The sequence below is a fragment of the Coptis chinensis genome, chromosome 8, assembly GCF_015680905.1.
Source record: "Coptis chinensis isolate HL-2020 chromosome 8, ASM1568090v1, whole genome shotgun sequence".
NCBI lineage: Eukaryota > Viridiplantae > Streptophyta > Magnoliopsida > Ranunculales > Ranunculaceae > Coptis > Coptis chinensis.
In genome coordinates this window covers 7,749,095-7,769,975 of record NC_141463.1, presented here as the reverse complement: position 1 = coordinate 7,769,975, position 20,881 = coordinate 7,749,095, and the positions used below count along the sequence as shown (strand labels likewise).

The following is a 20,881-nucleotide window of genomic DNA, read 5'->3' as shown; positions in this document are numbered from 1 at the left end:
TCTGTTGCTACCAAATTAGAAAACGAGGATTCAGCAAACAAAGCGACATAGACTGATAGACGATTTGAAGAGAGAGAGAGACGATCTCGAAGCGTTGTTCGTTGCTACTGTTTCAAGTTTCAACAACGAGGGAAGAAAGGAACAAAGATGATTTATATGGTTTTGGAAGGATGACCCTTTTTAATTATTAAGCCTGGTAAACCTTTTTAATCGTTTGATGCATGCTTTATCTTTTAACTATTTATTGGATGCTGGCACCTGACCCCCTCTCTTGTACAGTTCCATCTTTTAAATAATCTTATTGAATTTGATTTCTTGGCAGGTCATGCAAGATGTTGTATAGTTAATATACACTTTTGTTGTTGCCATTGTTGCAGAGGTACTTTCCTTTCTCCCCTGTTGTGAGGCCAGGTGTTAGGTTATGAAAGTAATCCCTTGGGCTGCCTTAGACAACATCCTTACATGTTATTACTTTTATTTTTATTGTGGTTATTATTTACTTCTAACTTGATTTTTGAAGAAGCTTATGAAATTCGGTGTTCCTGGTTGGTTGTGCAAGATGATGCAGTAATGTATTTGTATTTGTGCTCCCTTGTTGTTGCCATGCTTGTAGAGGTACTTCTCTTTCTCGATCTTATCGTTACTTTTAATCAGGAATGACTACATGGCATTGAAATCTTGAGAGGACTTCTCCTTGGTGTTTACTTAATCAGCTTTATTTAATTATTTCTATTGTTTAAACATATATTTACCGAGTTTTTAAACATTGGGGATGATTTATCGGCATTGTCGATACTTCGGAAATGGATATCGGTGTTGGGTGTTGATAAGGAGAGAGTACATAAGTTAGCTGGTGGGATTGTTTTTAGTCGAAATAAGGATATGGGTAGTTGTTGTAGTAGTAATGAGGATTTGAGGAAGAGGAGGAGGAGGAAGTTGTTAGTTGAGTTGGAAGAGTTGTTTCCGCCACATGTTATTGTGCCAGATGGAAGGTTGGAGTATTTGGTTGAAAGGGCAGTTCTTGCTAAGAGGGATGCTTGTGTTTATCATAATGCTAGTAATGAGATTTCTCTTTACGAGGATCATTGTTGTGGCCGTGAGCAAATTCCCACCAAGACTTTGCAGGTTCGTGGTTCTTTAATTTATTATTTTTGTCGAATAACCATAGCATCTGCTTGAGAGGATCCTCCGCCCCCTGCTGCAATCACGCAATATACTAGTATAAATAAGGGCTTATGGTTAGGGTTTCAAGGAGTTGATGTTTAGTAGTGATTTTCTTTCTCAGCGTTGATAAAAGAGACTTCTTTATTTTAGGGTTCTTAATTGTTTTACATATAAGTTGTAGATTTCTTCTTCTTAATCGCTTCCGCTCATAAATCTACATCAATGCCTATAGGTGGATATTTCGAACACATGGTCAAGCCCCCATGGGTGTATAAATGGGAAGTTCTATATCATGTTTACCACATGCTTTCTTGATGTGGGAATGCATTCTTGCATTCTCCTTTTTCCTTGTTTTTTTTTTTTTCATTCTCTTTAATACAATTTATAACTTACCAAGCAAAATAAAATAAAATAAATAAATGATCCATTTCTATCGGAACCAACTGCAAATGATATCGGATCTCTGAAGTGTGTTTTAATCACCATGCAATGGGTTATACAGTTATACTATGTTGATAATTCAAAAGTCTGATTTTCTTGAAGGTGTGCACTCCCTAATTAAGCAGTTGCCTAGTTGGGGGTGTAAAGTAGACAAGCTTATCCACAATCTCATAGCTCACACACATCTTAAGTAGACTTCCAAAGTGCAGACATAAATAAGCTAAACAATCTGCAAACCAAACCACAGAATCCATATTACCTAGGGATGTAAGACAAGACACCCATCTGCCGGACATTGCGTTCATATTTCTCAATTTGGTGACATGCATCATCAACAAACTGCAACACAGATTGCATGTAGATTAGTAGTTCTGGGAACGCAAGGCAAAATCTTTAAGCTTGTGGATTGAAACTTACTTTGTTGTACTGCATAGATATTCTTGAGTCCAGGTCATCAAGCAACAAGCGTACAAATCCCGCTGCATCTGCTTTCTGACCAGAAAGATATCGTTCTGTAGTCCCATGCATTGATATGCAGCGCAGAGGATCAATCTTGTTTGCCCAGTCCACCACAGCATAGAAATCCTCCTACAGAATCATAAAGAATGTTTAAATACGTAGCATATATCCCAAAAAATAATCCTAATAATGCTGGAGAAATATGTAAGTAATTACAAGGTTAATTTTTTTTTTTTTTTTTTTGGGATCGGAAAAGGTTATCAACTAAAATCTATGTTACATGGACATGCCATATTTTAAAAATAATCGGTCTCGGATATGTATCCAATGTCCGTGTCAGACATGCCATCAACACATTGTATGTGATATTTAGCCGTGTCACATACAGGCTCACGTGTCCACGTCAATTCAACTTAGACTATATTGTTCGTATAGTTACCCCCCCCCTTTTTTTTTTTAAAATAACAAAAAACAACCCAACCCAACACACACACAGAATCCCGTCCTTTGCCCCAACCAGGATGGGGGAGAGGGGAAAGAAAAAAGAACAATGAAAATAACAGCACTTTATGTTCCAACATCATCAGTTTTATTCAAGCCATAGGGAGCAGCATCATTCCCATTTCCCCCATACATACCCCTGTATCATCTACTTAGATCTTGTGCTTCATAAGTTCATATCATATCTTTATTTTGCCTCCAAAAGAGGGAAAAGTGACAGTAAGTTGCATATTCATTTTTCAGTCTCGCTAAGACACTAAGTTGGAAAGAAAGTAATTACAAAACTTAACCCTTTATCACATCTGGGTTCCCCTTTGCATTCAAAAAATGTTGAAAAAATGGATTGGGGTAACATAGAGGAATGTGACTTAGCAGTGAGAAATTAGTACAATTTTATGTCAATGAGAGAGTTTCACTGCTAGCAATTACAGGTCCCTGTTAAACTAGATCAGCATGTGTAAGTCATCACCATTCATTTTCTTCCCATTATTAGAAAGAAATACCTTGATAAGTTTTCAAGAAGTTGAGTCAATACAATTAGACCTGGGAGAAAACTGAGAGTGCAAACTGGATTCTTATTAACACATTAAACTTATAAGTGGAATAACCATAATGAGATAGATTTATAAAATTGCAAGCCCATTGGATTGGAGTCTGAGTGTTATCAGGAAACAAGAGATATTACTCTAAATGACATAAGATACATTTGCCTAGACTTACTTGTATTCCGTCCAGTAAGTCACGGAGAAATTCATTCAATGCTCCCAAGTCGGCTGAACTGTTAGCTACAGAATGAAGTATGTCGGTTATTTTCAGATTAGCGATATGTATCATTCTCCAAGTAAAAACTGACACTAAAAATTTATTCTTGTAGAATGAGTTGAATAAAAGTACACATGTAAATGATTATTACTATTTTGCCATCGTTTTTCGTCAATGTCCATAATCCCCAAGTTGTCTTCATCGACATTTGAGCCTCTGTTTTTACGACCGGATGAACCTCCAGTTGGAGCAAATGCGGGAACTTCAAAGCATAGGAAGTGTGCCAAAAAGGAACTCTGCGATTAAATCAATAAAAAGTACTGAAGGTTCCAATCCAACACATAAAGAATTAAAGCCTTGACATTGAGAACGAGTATGGAGATAGTAACCTCATCTACAAGGAGGGGAATAAAAACAGTAAGCATCTTTGCATATGCCTCAGAAACCATAGAAGTGTCTGCATTATTGACGGTTACACTTGAACCAGTCGATCCTTCAAGCAAAACTGTCGGATTCCTGGGTGCTTTTGTACTAGCACGGAGCTCATTTGCAAACTCACGCGCCTGAGAAAATAAAGAGTTACCAAACACTTCAGTACTCTGGTCTGTGTTTGCCAAAACAGAAATCCGCACAACGGATGCATAGATAGTGTGATCTAGAAAATATAGCCATTAATGATGATGTTTGATGCACAAAGCTGATCATTTATCAGGCATGTCTTCTGTCATTATGTTTGTTGGTGGAGCTCTGGTTTGCCCTGGGAAGCATTTGGTTTCCAAACTGACAGATCACTTTGCTTTAGAAGTTTGTATTCATTATTGGTCTCGCTTGTAAAAGATCTTGCTGGATTTTTTCCAATACATCAGTCTTATCAAAAACCGGTTCACACTATAAATTTCTAGCATTTTCAAAATTTAGCAATCTCTTCCTGCCCCATGTAACAATCCCTTTCAACCATCCATGCATATTGTTTTGTGCTTCCATTGCACTTTTCTCTCACATACTTTGCGTTTAGAGACACTGCAATTTATAATAATAGCGACGTCGTGAATATCAACTACAATTACAGTGATACTTCATATCTAATATCTAGGCCACAGACTAGCAAATACGACCAACTTCAAAATTTAGCCCTTGAGTATCTCCTTCCTCAAAAATAAAAATACTCCAATTTAATCCTGTTTTTATTCTATGGATGTGATACCCCATGTGTATAGCCAAAGGGTGTACGCTGGAGATGCACCTAGCTCATAAGTGGGGCTGGTAGCATGGTAGCGCCAAGGTTTAGTCCCACATCCGCTAGGACGCTATCCAACGTCCTGGACATATAGTAATGATCTATCACATACTAATGTCGACGATGAGGAAGAAGAAGGTACATTCGATTTAGACTGTTCAAAAGAAATATATCATGAGGAGTCGGAAGGTGATGATACTTCTTTATGGACTGGAAGGAGACAAGGCGACATAGGGAGAGGAATAGCTCGGGATGAGGGTGGCTGGTGCTTTGGTGGTGGTCAGTGGCTCGGGCTTGGTGGAACCTGTTGTGGTTCTATCTTTTTTGTTTTTCTGGCCTTTATTGATTTTCTCCATGTTTTTCTAATTTTCTGTTGTTGCTTATGTATGGGATTATGTTAGTAGGGCGTTAGATATTTTGGGTGTCGAGTCCTGCTCCTAGTATTAGCTGCTGGCTAGTTACAGGTGTGATGTAATTGCTCAATTATATTAATGTATTGATACAAAATAAAAAGTAATGATCTACTACAAACTAATGTTGAGGCATTTTGAGAAAAACCCACAGCCATGGAAGAGGCTAAGCTATGAAGTAGGGGGTGGCCAGGTGGGTGACTAAGTTGAGATAGGATGGGGTGGATCCATACAAGCCTACAGATACCCCATACACTTAGCACAAGGGCTTTATATTGGAAAGGCACCTACACTGTGACTGGTGATGGTAATGCCAAGGTTTAGTCCTACATTAGCTAGATTCGACGACCTAGATCTTGGATATAGTAATGGTCACCACTTTATCACATATTTGAGGCATTTTGAGGAAAACCCACACCCAAGACGGGCTTTGGGCATTTAGTGACTAAGTACATACAGTATCAGCGTAACAGTATGAATTGGATCGTTACAATAGATATGCATGCTGCGCTTTGTCATGAATAGAATGTGCCCATATACCAACCAAAATACAAGTAACAATAAGCATCAGATCAACAACAACATGAGAAAAAGCTACAACACAAATGAAGACAACAAAAGCTAGCACCAGTGAATTACCCAAGAATGGCAAACATGCAAGCTCTAACCATTCTAACCATAGGAGAAAACACACCCATGATGGTTCAGTTTTCTTTCAATCAGTTTTTCTCCTTTTTTTTGTGTGTTTTACAAAGCTATTTCAATTTTTATCACACACACACACAACATCTAGCGCAACTTTTAGAATACTAAATAAAGCTAGAATGCCAACTAACCTCTCGACGAATGAGCAAATTCAGAGAGTGACAGTAAGCTTTTCTCAACGGGTCCAAGCAACTCTTATCAAGAATCTGAAAGTCCGAAAAAAAGCAAGACAAAAAAAGAGCATTTTGAGAAGCCAGGATATTTTGAAAGTTCATATTCCAGTATAGCTTTAGAGTTTAACCTTCAAGTGTTGCAAAAGACGTGCATATGTCCTGCATTTGTGCGAAAATCAGCATGATCAGGCCTCTTTAACTGTCCTGCTGTGTGTGCATCCAAGCAGAAAAGTAAAAGCTTAAACAATATCAACGAAAACAATGGTAACTTCTCAGAAGTCAGGAAGTAAATACCTGGGAAAAATAACGTTTGTCACTTATCATAAAATCCACCAAACCAGCAAAGAAGTTCCTTAAAAACTCAGATGCTCTCCTAACAAATGTTGATCTTATTATTTTAAGCTCTGCTTGTTTCTCTTTACCTGTAGTATTTAATGATAATAAATACCTTGAGCTTATTCAACAAGCATAGTAGAGATCATGGTCAAAAATTTAATGGTAATGCAGTGTCTGATACCAGACATACCCAGCCCACTTCAATTATATATTTGTCTATCAGGTTCTTGTAGGTCAGTGTGTTGAACACTTTGAACCGTATCAGGCATGGACAAAGGTGTCAAAGTCATTGTTACAGAGATTATGGTTTAAAGTTGTGGTACAAAAAAAGGTAGATCAGAAATACAGGCAAACAGTTTTCCTACACATATATGTAAATGCAATGTCCTATCTCAGGCAAGCCTGGAACCTACACATCTGTCCAAATATTCTATACACTAACTTTAGCATGATTTAAAGGCAGTCTATTAAAGCATGTGATTGTCGGAAAAGGTCGCTGCAAAAACCAAATGAAGAAGGATGACTTACACCTCGGATCCTTGCATATGCAGGTTCTACATTCATCTCTAGACCACGCAAGGAGGCAGTTAACCATTCACATGCTTCTATATTTCGAGGCATATGAGCTTCATCAAATGAACCATCAGTCAAGCATGCTGCATGCTGCATACTGCCAACGGATTCCAGTTAGAACTACCAACAAACACATGTCAACGATAGAAATAGGGTTTGCAATGAAGCAACATCAGGCAGCGTAGGACTAACCTCTGAAGGGATCCGCAAGCGTTGAAGAAGTTTATCAAGCTCGTCAGTAAGTGCTCCATTGTTTGATGACTGCATCTCCAACTTATTATTTCGAGTTTCTATTTGGGTACAACAGACATTATAGACATTGGGATTACAATATATCAAGCAACCAAGTATGAAACAGTTTCCCATATGTTATCTCTCTTGTTTGATTTACGGCTTCTTTTGGTCAGAATCCAACACCAAGAGCCATTCCGCCTTCATTGGTAGTAGCAAAGTACTACAACTAAAAAGAAATAAAAATACAGGATACGGTACCTAGATTCAGCTGAATCATTGATCCGAGTTTAATGTCTAAGAAGCCTTGAGATCACTTTGGTTTGAGCACACATACCGATTCAATGTCCTCTCTCATGTGTCTCAGCTTTACGTTGAAAATGCTCAACCATTCATCCATATCATCCACACAAATGCTTGCTGATTCTAGCCCCTGTAATACCTGTGTGCTCATAAAATGTAGTTTTTTCTATCAGTAAAGAAAAACACTTCGTAAATGAAAAAGAAACAAAACTACAATATATAATCTATTCATTCATTCGTATGAGGACGTAGTAAAGGATCAAGTACAAAGGTTCCTTGCTCTTGAGCGACAAATTTGCAAACACAGATTCCATTCCCCAAGAACATGTCCGATCTAGTAGGGAGACATGTGGAACAATTAAATAAAGTTGGGGAAACACACATCCAACTCCCCCTTCACCAAGAAACTGTCCGATCTTTTAGGAGGGGAAGAATTTTACTGATTCGACCAGGTATATATTCCTCCATATAATGGAGAGCCCTAAAATTTACAATTAATTTATTCTGATTTTTTTGAAAAATCAAAGAATCCTTCTTATATTGAAGTACCTTGTAACATTCAATTCCCCACGAAGCCACGATACAACAATTTGAGCTGGCTGAGTGAGAACACATCATCTAACTTGTAGCAAAAGTATTATATGTATTCCACCATTGTTGGATCAATGTATCATAAACCACAAATGTCTTTTTATCTCTATAATATATAACTTCACATTATGAAGACCAAGAAACCTAATCACCTCGTCAAAGGCTAAGACTTTGTCTAATGAAGGATCGCCACTTTCTCTAGTGCTACAAGTGATTTTTGTTTTACTTGGGGCATCATGGACCTAGACCATAGGCCTAACTTCCTAATATTTCATGGTTAACCTTAAATCCCCCAACTCCTTTGGCTCCACTCGATTGGCTTCCCTCCCAAATCTCTAAGGAAATAACCCTAACACCTCCCTCAAGATCTTCTTAGACCAAAGCATCCTTTCCTAAACTTCACTCAAAACCTCAACGGTCCTCCTTGTTTGAGGGTACAAGGACTTACAAAAGTTTAACATGCTAAACTATAATTTCACCAAGCTACCTAAGCTAAAGCTCTTAGCCTCTTACTCATAAGAATTTCAATTAAGCGGTGATGAACAGCCTAACCATATAAGCTATTGTGTTCAGTATTCTAAGAACCTCCCCTTATACTTATAACATAATATAAATAAGTGAACGACCTTAGTTTCATTTCCGGGTTTATAGATTGGCTAAGTCTTTTCATAATGGATAATCCCCAAAACCTGGAGCCTAATTTAAGCTGTCATTAGAATCAACTATCAGCACAACTAGTCAGGCACCAACCCAACAGAATATAAGCAATCATAAAACTTTCTAATATGAGGAAGTAAGAGTTTATGTGCAAGGGTCTATACCACATTAAGTATAGTAAAACTGTTGGGTTTAACATGGCAATCAACAATAACGCCAAATTGTTGATAACTAGATTCTTCTTATTAATTCCCTCCAAAGTACAACCTATCAATCAAAGTATGTTCTAAAGAAGGAGGGCTACCTCATCTATCAGAGGTTCAGTTTCCAAGATGGCATGCACATTTGCTGCTTCCAAAGCAAGAAGTTCACGCTTCAACCTTTCAGAAAAAGCTTCTGCTTCACTTATGCCCATGACATACCTGCAAATCAAAAACATTTAAAAACACTAATGCTAAAATAAAGATGGGTTAAATTGACTATTAACAGCTAAAGAAAGCAATCAATGTACACATATAATGGCAGTTCACAACACAAGTTAGAGATGAATGTTTGAAGTTGATAACTAACATCTATGAAAATCAATACCTTCTTCTTACCAACCTGCAACAAATGGTAATTGGTCTCAACTCTCAACTATTAAAATGCCCTTAATGGGTTAGTTGGTAATTTGGGGCCATTATCATTTTCTAGTGATCCCCTTTGCTCTTTTGCCACTAGCTAGAGTATTCTTCTGGACAGAGTCACATCCACTAGATGAAAGGAGGGTCACCAAAAATCTTGACAGGAACAGAATCCATCACTGAAGTGGTGAAACCTCAAGGAGTCCCTTAATGTGATCTGCACCCCAACAATCTTTGACATGAATTTGATGGCAGTATGGCAGTCTCCACATACTCTCAAATTCTTGAACACACGAATTGAAGAACCACCACTTAAATTGAGTATGCCAAAAGCAACAACAAGCTTCTCACTGTGACTGCACAAAACCTCTTCCTTCTCTTCTTGATCAACATCTTGCAGAACAAAATCAGTATTGGGAAGATAACCTGCAAGTCTCATCTTATCACCCAACTCCTCTAGGAATTTGTAGATTTTATCACTCCGTTCATTTCTCTTATCACCTGCTGAAAAAGAATAGGTTTTATTTTTAACCTGAACCCAACTAATACCCGGTAGTTTGGTGATTCCTCGATCTCTCATCAGTTTCCTAATATGTGATGCATTGTCCCATTGCTTTTGCAGCAACAAAATGTTAGATAACAGCTAACGTAGTTTCCTGGATTGTCCGGTTCAATATCAAATAGTTTCATAGCTGCAATTTGCCCCAAGTCTACATTCTTATACACTCTACACGCTCCAAGCAATGCTCCCCAAGCACCTGCAGTTGGTTCAATTGGCATTTTTTTTATGAAATCATATGCCTCTTCTACGACCTGCCTGCACGACTAAGGACGTCTACCATGGAGGAATAATGATCCGCATCTGGCTGTATATGGTGGTTTTTGCTCATTGATTGTAGAATAAAGCGAGCTTCATCAACAAGCCGTGCATGGCTACAGCCTGACAGAACACCAGTAAAAGTAACAGAATTTGGCTTGATCCCCGAGCTTATCATTTTGTTGAAGAGCGACAACGCGCCTCCTCCCTTTACCATGCATTGAGTTTGCCAAGATGATTGTATTCCAAGCAACAGTGTCTCTTCTGGGTAAGTTATTAAACACTCTCTGCGAAAGTTCTAATTCTCCACATTTTGCATACATAAGAACTAGGGCAGTCCCAACCATTATGTCTTCAATAAAACAATGCCTCAAACTAAATCCATGAATCTCTTTGCCTCCCTTTGAGTTTTTTAAATCAGTGCAAGCTGGCAAGACACTCGAAACCGTAATATTATTAGGTTTGAACCCAAGATCTTGCATTTGAACAAGTAACTTAAGGGCTTGTTCCGTCCTTCCGTTTGCATGCACCCACCAATCATGGAATTCCGGCGACGCAGAATTCAACTTCACCCCTTCACTTTTCATCTGATGGAAAAGACTCAAAGCTTTATCACACTCTCCATTTGAAAAATATGCTGTTAAAATCACATTCCAAGACACACTATCTCTTCGCGACATGCCATCAAAAACTAGTTGAGCTTTCTGGAAGCTTAAACAATTAGCATACATAACAACCAACCCACTACTAACAAACACATTATGTCCTATCCCATTTCTTACAGCAAACCCATGAATCTCTTTCCCTGAACTCAAATATCTCAAACCCGAACAAGCAGGAAGTACAGACGACACTGTTATAGGATTTGGTCTCAAACCATTCATCCCCATTTCACGAAAAACCAATAAAGCTTCTATCAACAACCCACATTTCACATAACAAGCCGACAACGAAGTCCAAGTAATAACATCCTTCCTTGGTAGCTCCTCAAAAACCTTTTGGGCCCCTTCAACATACCTACATTTCCCATACATATCAATCAATGCATTCCCAAGTACAAGGTCAGAACTAAACCCATATCTAACCACATCATCATGAATCTCTTTCGCTTTAACACTATCACTCAACGCCGCGCATGCCTTTGCAACAGATAACAGAACTAAACTATCAGGCTGTATACCCTTTCTACGAAACTCAGTGTAGAGTTGAATAGACTCTTTTGGGTGGCCTTGTTTTGTATGAGCAGATATCAAGATTGTCCATGTTGGAAGATCAGGTTCAGGAATTTTATCGAACAAACGACGTGCACTGATCAAGTCACCCGAGTTTAAGTAGTGTTTTAGAAACTTGTGGCTTAGGTGTGATGGTAAGTTGGTCGGCAGTTTTGTAAGCATGACATGAACAGAATATCAAAAAAAGAAAACTTTAGTGTAGTGAACAAGGATAAAGAAAGGAGTGGAGGGAAAAAAAAATTTGGACCATTTCTCGATTTGTTCCACCTCGTACTTGTATATAAAGGTAAACCTTTATGTTTTTTGAGTCAATGTGGGGACTAAGGTTTGAAATAAATATACTCAGCTGTCTCCCCAGCCCAGACCCCTCAAGTGGTATGGACAAGGCAGTATATTATTTTGCATATGTTTGCTTAACTGTGTACCTAATAAATGTTGTTGCTGCCCAGGATCGAACTGAGGACATTTAGCGTGTAAAGCTAACGTGATAACCACTACACTACAGCAACTTTGTTGGCATTGAATGTATTTTAAAGGTAAATATAATAATCGCATTTTAAAAGTCTAGCCACAGTCCGTATCATACTGTTGGCGTATGCAAAGTTTGATGTGTTCTGCGGCAAGTTGAACCGGTAAATGAAACCTGTAAAAATGAAATTTAAAAGAGAAAAAAAAAAACAGCAGAAAAAATAAGAAGAAAGATAGTTGCTGGTGGTCCTTGTGGGGCGCTTTTAGCGTAAATGAAACTTGTAAAACTAAGAAAAAGTAGTTGCATCCTGTACTAAAGAATGTTTTCTTGTTCATGATAAGATTGTTGTTGTTATATGAAACACCGAATTGCTGTCTACTTTTGAGGATAATACCCAGGGTGCATACATCTGAATATCTGATACAAGATTACATAACAGCTTTTGGTACAAAGAAGTTGCATATGGAACCAAACAAAGTGTATATGGAACCACTGTCTTCAAGTAGTACAACCATCTTGAAATCCGATTGGAAAGAATTCATAATTAATCCAAGTATTGGTGAAAGTGTAAAACTAGAGTTGTTGATTATGATGCGAAGAGTAACAATTAGATTTTTTTTTTTTTGAAATTTTTGTGGGTTAGGCAGACCCAAACCTGCATTAAAATTAAGCTCTAGTATAAACATAACCCTCAGCATCTTGCTGTACTATAGCACTTAATCTTTCATCCATAGGTCCTATACTATACCAAACTCCCTCTTCTCTCACATTATGATTTCTTGCAATATGATCAGCTGCTCTATTTCCTTCCCTGAGTATGTGCTGTACTGATACAGAGATAAATGACATTTTATATGCTCTAATGCCACACATGAGGTTCAGGCAGTACCATGGTGTTGGCTCTTCCTCATTGATTATACTAACAGCTCTTTGGGAATCTGAATTAACCACAAGATGTTTAATGCCTTCCATCTTTGCTGCTTTCAATCCTTCAGCGATACCCATTAGCTCCAGAAAAAAGGATGGATCTCTTTCTTGAGGCTCTTGCATACATTAGTATGACATTTCCTTCCTCATCTCTTATAGTGCCTCCAAAGCTTGCCATGTGTTGTTGGAGAGAGCCATCAGCATTAAGCATGAAAGCTTGAGGTGGGGGTTTATTCCACTGACATAGTCTTGGCTGCTTCTGGACAGTCTGGGAACTGATTCCCAGGTGTGTTAAGATTCCCAACTGATTCCCAGGCTGCTTCTGGACAGTCTAGAAGAGTAACAATTAGATACTTTCTCCTTCGAAGTAGAATCCAATAAAAAGTGGCTTTTGGCAGAATCTGCCAATGGTTTGCTTGCATATTCAATGAGGGTTATACATCAAGGCAAGTATCATGAGGAGCTTGCACAATTTGCAGGAGGATCCAAGTATGTTTTGTGATATGTTTAACAAATAAGCTTCAGATCAAAGGGACCAGTAACATAGAAGGTTTCAGCGATGGACAAGGCTGAGTTGGGTCTTAAGCTTGCGTAAAGTTTAGGCCGGGTTGTTGTGAACATCCTTTGCGGATGGCTGGACGTGCAACATCTAATGCTCACTATTTCATGAGAGAGAAGTTATTTAGCATGCCAACCTCGAAAAAAAGGAGCCAAGTTCTGAGGAACCCCTTTGCTCTTTTGCCACTAGCTAGAGTATTCTTCTGGACAGAGTCACATCCACTAGATGAAAGGAGGGTCACCAAAAATCTTGACAGGAACAGAATCCATCACTGAAGTGGTGAAACCTCAAGGAGTCCCTTAATGTGATCTGCACCCCAACAATCTTTGACATGAATTTGATGGCAGTATGGCAGTCTCCACATACTCTCAAATTCTTGAACACACGAATTGAAGAACCACCACTTAAATTGAGTATGCCAAAAGCAACAGCAAGCTTCTCACTGTGACTGCACAAAACCTCTTCCTTCTCTTCTTGATCAACATCTTGCAGAACAAAATCAGTATTGGGAAGATAACCTGCAAGTCTCATCTTATCACCCAACTCCTCTAGGAATTTGTAGATTTTATCACTCCGTTCATTTCTCTTATCACCTGCTGAAAAAGAATAGGTTTTATTTTTAACCTGAACCCAACTAATACCCGGTAGTTTGGTGATTCCTCGATCTCTCATCAGTTTCCTAATATGTGATGCATTGTCCCATTGCTTTGCAGCAACAAAAATGTTAGATAACAGCACGTAGTTTCCTGGATTGTCCGGTTCAATATCAAATAGTTTCATAGCTGCAATTTGCCCCAAGTCTACATTCTTATACACTCTACACGCTCCAAGCAATGCTCCCCAAGCACCTGCAGTTGGTTCAATTGGCATTTTTTTTATGAAATCATATGCCTCTTCTACACGACCTGCACGACTAAGGACGTCTACCATGGAGGAATAATGATCCGCATCTGGCTGTATGTGGTGGTTTTTGCTCATTGATTGTAGAATAAAGCGAGCTTCATCAACAAGCCGTGCATGGCTACAGCCTGACAGAACACCAGTAAAAGTAACAGAATTTGGCTTGATCCCCGAGCTTATCATTTTGTTGAAGAGCGACAACGCCTCCTCCCCTTTACCATGCATTGAGTTTGCCAAGATGATTGTATTCCAAGCAACAGTGTCTCTTCTGGGTAAGTTATTAAACACTCTCTGCGAAAGTTCTAATTCTCCACATTTTGCATACATAAGAACTAGGGCAGTCCCAACCATTATGTCTTCAATAAAACAATGCCTCAAACTAAATCCATGAATCTCTTTGCCTCCCTTTGAGTTTTTTAAATCAGTGCAAGCTGGCAAGACACTCGAAACCGTAATATTATTAGGTTTGAACCCAAGATCTTGCATTTGAACAAGTAACTTAAGGGCTTGTTCCGTCCTTCCGTTTTGCATGCACCCACCAATCATGGAATTCCACGACGCAGAATTCAACTTCACCCCTTCACTTTTCATCTGATGGAAAAGACTCAAAGCTTTATCACACTCTCCATTTGAAAAATATGCTGTTAAAATCACATTCCAAGACACACTATCTCTTCGCGACATGCCATCAAAAACTAGTTGAGCTTTCTGGAAGCTTAAACAATTAGCATACATAACAACCAACCCACTACTAACAAACACATTATGTCCTATCCCATTTCTTACAACAAACCCATGAATCTCTTTCCCTGAACTCAAATATCTCAAACCCGAACAAGCAGGAAGTACAGACGACACTGTTATAGGATTTGGTCTCAAACCATTCATCCCCATTTCACGAAAAACCAATAAAGCTTCTATCAACAACCCACATTTCACATAACAAGCCGACAACGAAGTCCAAGTAATAACATCCTTCCTTGGTAGCTCCTCAAAAACCTTTTGGGCCCCTTCAACATACCTACATTTCCCATACATATCAATCAATGCATTCCCAAGTACAAGGTCAGAACTAAACCCATATCTAACCACATCATCATGTTATCTTCCCAATACTGATTTTGTTCTGCAAGATGTTGATCAAGAAGAGAAGGAAGAGGTTTTGTGCAGTCACAGTGAGAAGCTTGCTGTTGCTTTTGGCATACTCAATTTTTGTAGATATATTCTACCCACCATGGATTATATCTCTACAAAAAATGAGCTCAATCCAATATGTGGAACTTTATCAAAAATAGTGTTTTAAGTTTGCAATTTTATCTAACGGTCTAGAAATAATTTTAAGTTTGACAAGGCTAGAAATATTGAATTGAGCTAATTTTTTGTAGAGATATAATCCATGGTGGGTAGAATATATCTACAAAAAATCAGCCACTAATTCATTGTTGAAATACACTTTTTGATAGGATGTACAATAAGAATGTCATTATAAGGATGCCACTCTAGCCAAGGCATACATACATATATATATATATATAGGGGTGGGTTCCGTATATAATGACTTTCATACAACAGTTTTTACAACAGATCTTGACCGCACAACATGCAAAATCTAATGGTTTTTAGGTAGAGTGAGTTAACATTAATTTTGGCGATAAAGCTGTGAAAAAAAATGGCTCAAGGTCATTCATGACACATTCAATGAATACCTTAGGTAATTCCCGTCACACCCACAAACCAATAATCCACTGTCAACCAAATTGCGAAAACGCATACATCATACATATAGATCAACAAAGAAAGTTACAGTAACCATAACCGATTGATTACTCGCGTTTTATCACTGGATCTGGACAAGTTTTCCAGAGACAGATGGGTTCTTCAAACGATAATCAAGATGTATACACAGTTAACACTAAATAGTATACAATACAAAACCGAATCTTAAAACAAGATATGAACAAGAAAAATCATATTTTTTTCCGGCCTCATGCAATCTACAAGAACGAGGACTTTATAAAAAAACATAAAATATCTACTCACCCGTGATTAGCTCCGACTATCGTACTATCTATAAAAAAAAACCTTTCTTTTTCCTCTCAAGTAAAACTTTTTTTTTTTTTTCTCTATATAAAAACTCGCGGTGTTTTAAAAACTCCGCGGTGAACTCCTTTTTGTTTTTCAAACCCCTAAAAACAAGGAAGGAAGGTTTATCTCTTAACCCTCTTGGGTTTCCTATCCTTACTAATATCTATCCTATTTTTTTTTTATCTATTATTATTATTATTATACTAGGAAAAATAAAAGAAATAAACGGGGTGTTATAGTGGCTGTGTTGTAGGTTGAAACCGATATTTGTTCCGCTCCAGCCAAATCAGCCACATAGTCATAGGGAACAATATAGGCTGGTATTAAGAATCATTTGACGTGCTAATCATAGAGAATATATCCAATAGCCAAAACCTCATGTGATCTCTCCTTGCAACAGTTAGAGCCTAAGAAAAATTAAGTTCAAAACCGGACCACCGTGAGCAAAAAAGACACCGATAAAAAGATGTAACTGAGTTTCCTCATGTTGTATACATAAGTAACAGGTATGATCTACTAAAAAAGATTTAGTAGCCAAAAAATCTGCGGTTGGAATGACCCATTGAGAACTCTGCCATAAGAAGAAATGAATATTGTATGACACTTGTAGGTTCTATATCTTCAAATATAAAGAAGAGTAAATATCCCATTCAGGGTTAAGAAACTTCATCACTCTGTATAGGCACTCTTGGATCGTGGTCTATGCCATGCTTGTCAGGTGCCTAGAATTTGGAATCCTCATGAGCCACGATACGAAGAGGCAGTGAAAGTATCCTGTTAGCATAAGGGGTTGGCCAATGAGTAAGAACAAGCTCTTCATTCCAACACCAATTCACCGGATCAATAAAATTTGCCACACGGTTTAACATACAACCAGTTGGTTGTAGAAGTAATGGTAGTGGGCAAGGTTTGTCTGGCACCTAGGAATCTAGCCATGCTCGAACAGATAAACCATCTCCAATACTCCACCATACCTAATACCATGCACAAGGAGATGTCTAAGTTTATATATTGACTTCCAAACCAATGAAGCAGAAGATGGACAACTTGCTCTAAGAAAGTTGCCACGAGGAAAATATTTGGCTTGCATATATGTCGCCCACATTGACTTTGGATTCAATAAAGACCAAGCATGTTTGCCTAATAATGCAACATTTTGAACCTCCAAGTTTTTAACACCCAATCCTCATTCTTTGAAAGGTTTGCACACAAGGTGCCAATTAAAGTAATGTAATTTATGCTGCCCCTTCTCATGCCCCCAAAAGAAACATTTCATGTACTTGTCTAACTCCTCGATAATATGGACCGGAAGTCTAATACATGACATAATATGAGTAGGTAATGTAGATAGAACATAATTAATTAATGTAATCCTACCACCTTTTGATATCAAAGAAGACTTCCACCGCGCTAATCGACTCTGAATTCTGGATCAAATGAGAATAATGATCCATGGTTGCTCTACCCAGTATTGATGGGACTCTTAAATAATTAGGAAAAGAAATAGTACAAGGAACTTTATATACATTATACAGCATGGAAATAGACGTTCTTGGCATGCTTTTATGATGAATGAGCTGTGATTTAACTTTATTGATTCTTTGACCATAAATATTACGATAAGATTGAAGAGTCGTGTTAATCACATTTGCTTCAGCAGTATCATCCTTGGCAAATATCAATAAATCATCCGCATACAACAAATGAGTAAGAGGGACAAATTTTTGAAAGTTGAAGACCTCTGACCTAGTGTGTAGCAAATAAATGGTGCAACTTTAAATACAAGACTTCATCACATAAGATAAATAAGTATATGGTGATCGATAGAGGGTCGCTTTGTAGAATGCCACGAGATGGACAAAAAAAATCAGATGGTGCTCCATTGACCAAAATGGCATAAGAAGGTGTAGAGATACAAAACATTATTCGTTGAACCCATTGTTGATTGAAACCAAACCTCTTTAGCACTTCTTTGATAAATGGCCATTTAAGCCTATCATATGCTTTTTGCATACCAAATTTTAGAGCATAAAAGTGATGTTTCTTGTTCCTCTTTGCTCGGATTTGGTGTAAAGCTTCATGTGCTAACAGAACATTATTATGGATAAGTTGACCAGGTAGGAAAGCACTTTGATTTGGGCTGATGATGGATTGTAAAATAAGTCTCATCCTATTCACCTTAATCTTTGTGATCACCTTATAAGACACATTGGTGAGACTAATAGGTCAAAAATGTTCAGCCAATGTAGGCCTATTAATCTTTGGAATCAACACTATATACGTAAAATTGATCTCCTTCGTAAAAGTTCCGAATTGAAAGAATTGTTTCACCATATGTATTACCTTAGTACCCACCATAGTTACTACCCAATCAAATAGTTCTTAATGATGATATCGTGCTAATTGTGGCGAAAGCTTTGAAACTGACTTTCAAGCTATATCTACTTGTAAAGTTGTAGAGACTACAAACTTGTTTGCTTTACAATTCCCTTAGCATGCCACCACTAAAACGATCGAGTAGTCCAGTACCAACATCGTCAGCTACGTCTTGTAGTTCTAGAGGCCGGGAAAAAATAATCGTAAGAATCCTCCATTATTGGGGCTTTACAAACTTTTTGAGAACAGTATTTTTCTAAAGGAAATTGAGAACAAGAAGAAGCCTAACTTTGTTATTAAGAAACTTGTACACCAATAATTTTTTTTTTATTAGAAAATGTCAACGAGATTTCGACAAGCATTTCAAAGCCAATTCCTGAAATATCTCCAAGTGTCTTAATCATTTTTCTACTAGTAGCATATCCTATAATGATTGTGCCTCTTAAATTCATCCGGGTCTTTTTCTTATGCATAATGCTCCTGAATAAATAATTAAATCAAACACCTAAATACTATTACGAATGACTATTTGGTCTTTTTACACCCGTGTAAATTCTTAGTACCGATATTGTCTTTCAATTAAAGTGTTGTTTAACATTGTTTAATAGGGGTAATCGGTAATTTCATGGTTAATTAAAAAACCAAATCCACGCCATTTTAAATTGTACGCACACAATAAATGCCCACTAAATATTAATTACGGTGCCATTAATTACCATAAATACAAACCCCCTTCACTTTCCCTCTCCCTCTCAATCTCCACTCTACGGTTTCTCCACTTTCTTTTGCCAACAGTAAAAGATAACCTAATAACCAAATGAAAAAAATTCATATTTTCTCATTTTCATACAAGCTTTATTAACATTTTTTTTTCTTCTTCTCGACGGTTGACTTTTCCTTTTTGACCGGAAAGTATTGAGATACTTTCGGAAGGATGGCCATAACCGCGAAGGAAAAAAAGATGGAATGACTATCAAGGAAGCTCATGAGAGATTAAAGGTTAGTGTTTCCATTTTTCTTTTTACAACAATATATCACAACGTAAAAAGCTTTACTACTTCTTCTAAGATTCTAAATTCATGTTTACATTTCTTTTTATGTTGATAAATTGTGCTTCTTTTATATGCTTCTTTGTTTCTACTAACCTTTTGGTCTGTAGTTTTGTACCCAGTGAGATATCATATCTAGATATTGGATCCTTCATGCCATTTTTTTGTTTCTATTTCCTCGTGGTTTGTCACCTGAAAATGGTATATGTGTGGTCGTTTAATATTTCTTGGAGCTAATTACAAAAAAAACTCTCTTGTACGGAGGGTGGTCATATTTTCACTCTCTTTCTTGCTTTCCACTATGCACATTTGCATTGTCCAAAAAAACAATTTATGCTTTCAATAGTTTATCATTATATAAGAAAAAATGGTAGTGCTTTCAATTTTTGTTAATTTCATCAATCTCGCAAAATGTTCATTCGTTTGATTTTTAATAATCTCATCATTCTTGCCAAATGAATTTGTGTATGTAGGCTATTGCTGTACATGTGGTGGCTGACTATGAAGCTGAAGAGGATGACAAGTTCCTTGATTCTGACACATGTCAGATGCCATCACGCCTCTAGCAGTGGCACCATAACATTGTCAATAAGCTTGCAGAATTCACCACCATGTTTGAGAAACAGGTCAATACCTTCAATAACCTAACCCACAAGCAAGCTCTGGGGAATTACGAGGAGAAGAACGGTGATGGGGGTAGCGTGCTCTTCGTAAAGAGGAGAAATAGATCTTTGTTTAATTTAAGGGCGAGATGGAATTAAAGGAGAAGGCTAATGAGAGGCTCGAGAGACCGGGATGTGGATGGCGGTGATGCTTCAAGCAGAGCAAGCTCGTCTTTGAGATGCTTGCTCATCCTATCTTGAGGGAATGATTTTGGGTATCAGTGATGTTGGTTTCATTGGTCATAACTTGGGAGGACTCGAACAGTAGTTCACATGGACCCGAGATGGTTCATGGATGGGTTAACACACATAGAGAGGAAGAAGAACCAACTGAGGATTTCCTGAATGATGAGAATGAACCTGAAAATGGAGAGACTGGGATACAAGATATGTGGCGGGGAGCAGGGCACTTTGATTTGAATTCTAGGTGACACAAATAGCGAGAGGAGCCTTGGACTTATTTGACATTTTCTGCCTGGAACTGGACAATTCTATCTTTATCTCATCGTTGCAATCCTCAGTTTTCTTATTTGTTCACAACATCTTAATACTGCTTCAACACCAACAACAACTATTCCTCCTCCTACTGGTGTTCATGAATTGCTCGAGTGTCATGTTTGTACCAATTCCATGTACCCT

The 20,881-nt window shown here is 37.8% G+C and overlaps 2 protein-coding genes, 1 non-coding gene and 3 pseudogenes across 5 annotated transcripts; 1 reads left to right on the top strand and 5 right to left on the bottom strand.

The window, feature by feature from the left end:
- Nucleotides 1–1,599: 1,599 nt before the first annotated feature.
- Nucleotides 1,600–9,946, bottom strand: LOC147479667 (exocyst complex component SEC3A-like; annotated as a pseudogene). Its single transcript, XR_015205407.1, has 15 exons — nt 9,808–9,946; nt 9,441–9,667; nt 9,132–9,172; nt 8,848–8,965; nt 7,326–7,434; nt 6,954–7,051; nt 6,713–6,851; nt 6,122–6,274; nt 5,981–6,059; nt 5,811–5,885; nt 3,717–3,890; nt 3,479–3,623; nt 3,286–3,350; nt 2,023–2,193; nt 1,600–1,944 (listed from the first exon to the last, which is right to left on the bottom strand). The product of XR_015205407.1 is annotated as an exocyst complex component SEC3A-like (transcript).
- A 153-nt stretch (nt 9,947–10,099) lies between these two features.
- On the bottom strand, nt 10,100–11,377 carry LOC147479666 (putative pentatricopeptide repeat-containing protein At3g01580). Its single transcript, XM_086578467.1, has one exon. The coding sequence runs from the start codon at nt 11,375–11,377 to the stop codon at nt 10,100–10,102; it is 1,278 nt and encodes a 425-aa protein (XP_086434593.1).
- A 274-nt stretch (nt 11,378–11,651) lies between these two features.
- Nucleotides 11,652–11,724, bottom strand: TRNAV-UAC (transfer RNA valine (anticodon UAC)). The gene has a single exon. It is a non-coding gene; the product is annotated as a tRNA-Val (tRNA).
- A 155-nt stretch (nt 11,725–11,879) lies between these two features.
- Nucleotides 11,880–15,189, bottom strand: LOC147479663 (pentatricopeptide repeat-containing protein At1g20230 pseudogene; annotated as a pseudogene). Its single transcript, XR_015206447.1, has one exon. The product of XR_015206447.1 is annotated as a pentatricopeptide repeat-containing protein At1g20230 pseudogene (transcript).
- Nucleotides 12,351–12,734, bottom strand: LOC147479664 (uncharacterized). Its single transcript, XM_086578466.1, has one exon. It carries the CDS (start codon nt 12,732–12,734, stop codon nt 12,351–12,353), a length of 384 nt encoding a protein of 127 aa, XP_086434592.1.
- Nucleotides 15,190–19,497: 4,308 nt separating the features above from the next.
- Nucleotides 19,498–20,673, top strand: LOC147479662 (uncharacterized; annotated as a pseudogene).
- The last annotated feature ends 208 nt before the right edge of the window (nt 20,674–20,881 follow it).

What these genes read in the sequence shown, in the direction of transcription:
- LOC147479666 (XM_086578467.1), bottom strand. Translation starts at nt 11,377, where the DNA reads ATGCTTACAAAACTGCCGACCAACTTACCATCACACCTAAGCCACAAG.
- LOC147479664 (XM_086578466.1), bottom strand. Translation starts at nt 12,734, where the DNA reads ATGCAAGAGCCTCAAGAAAGAGATCCATCCTTTTTTCTGGAGCTAATG.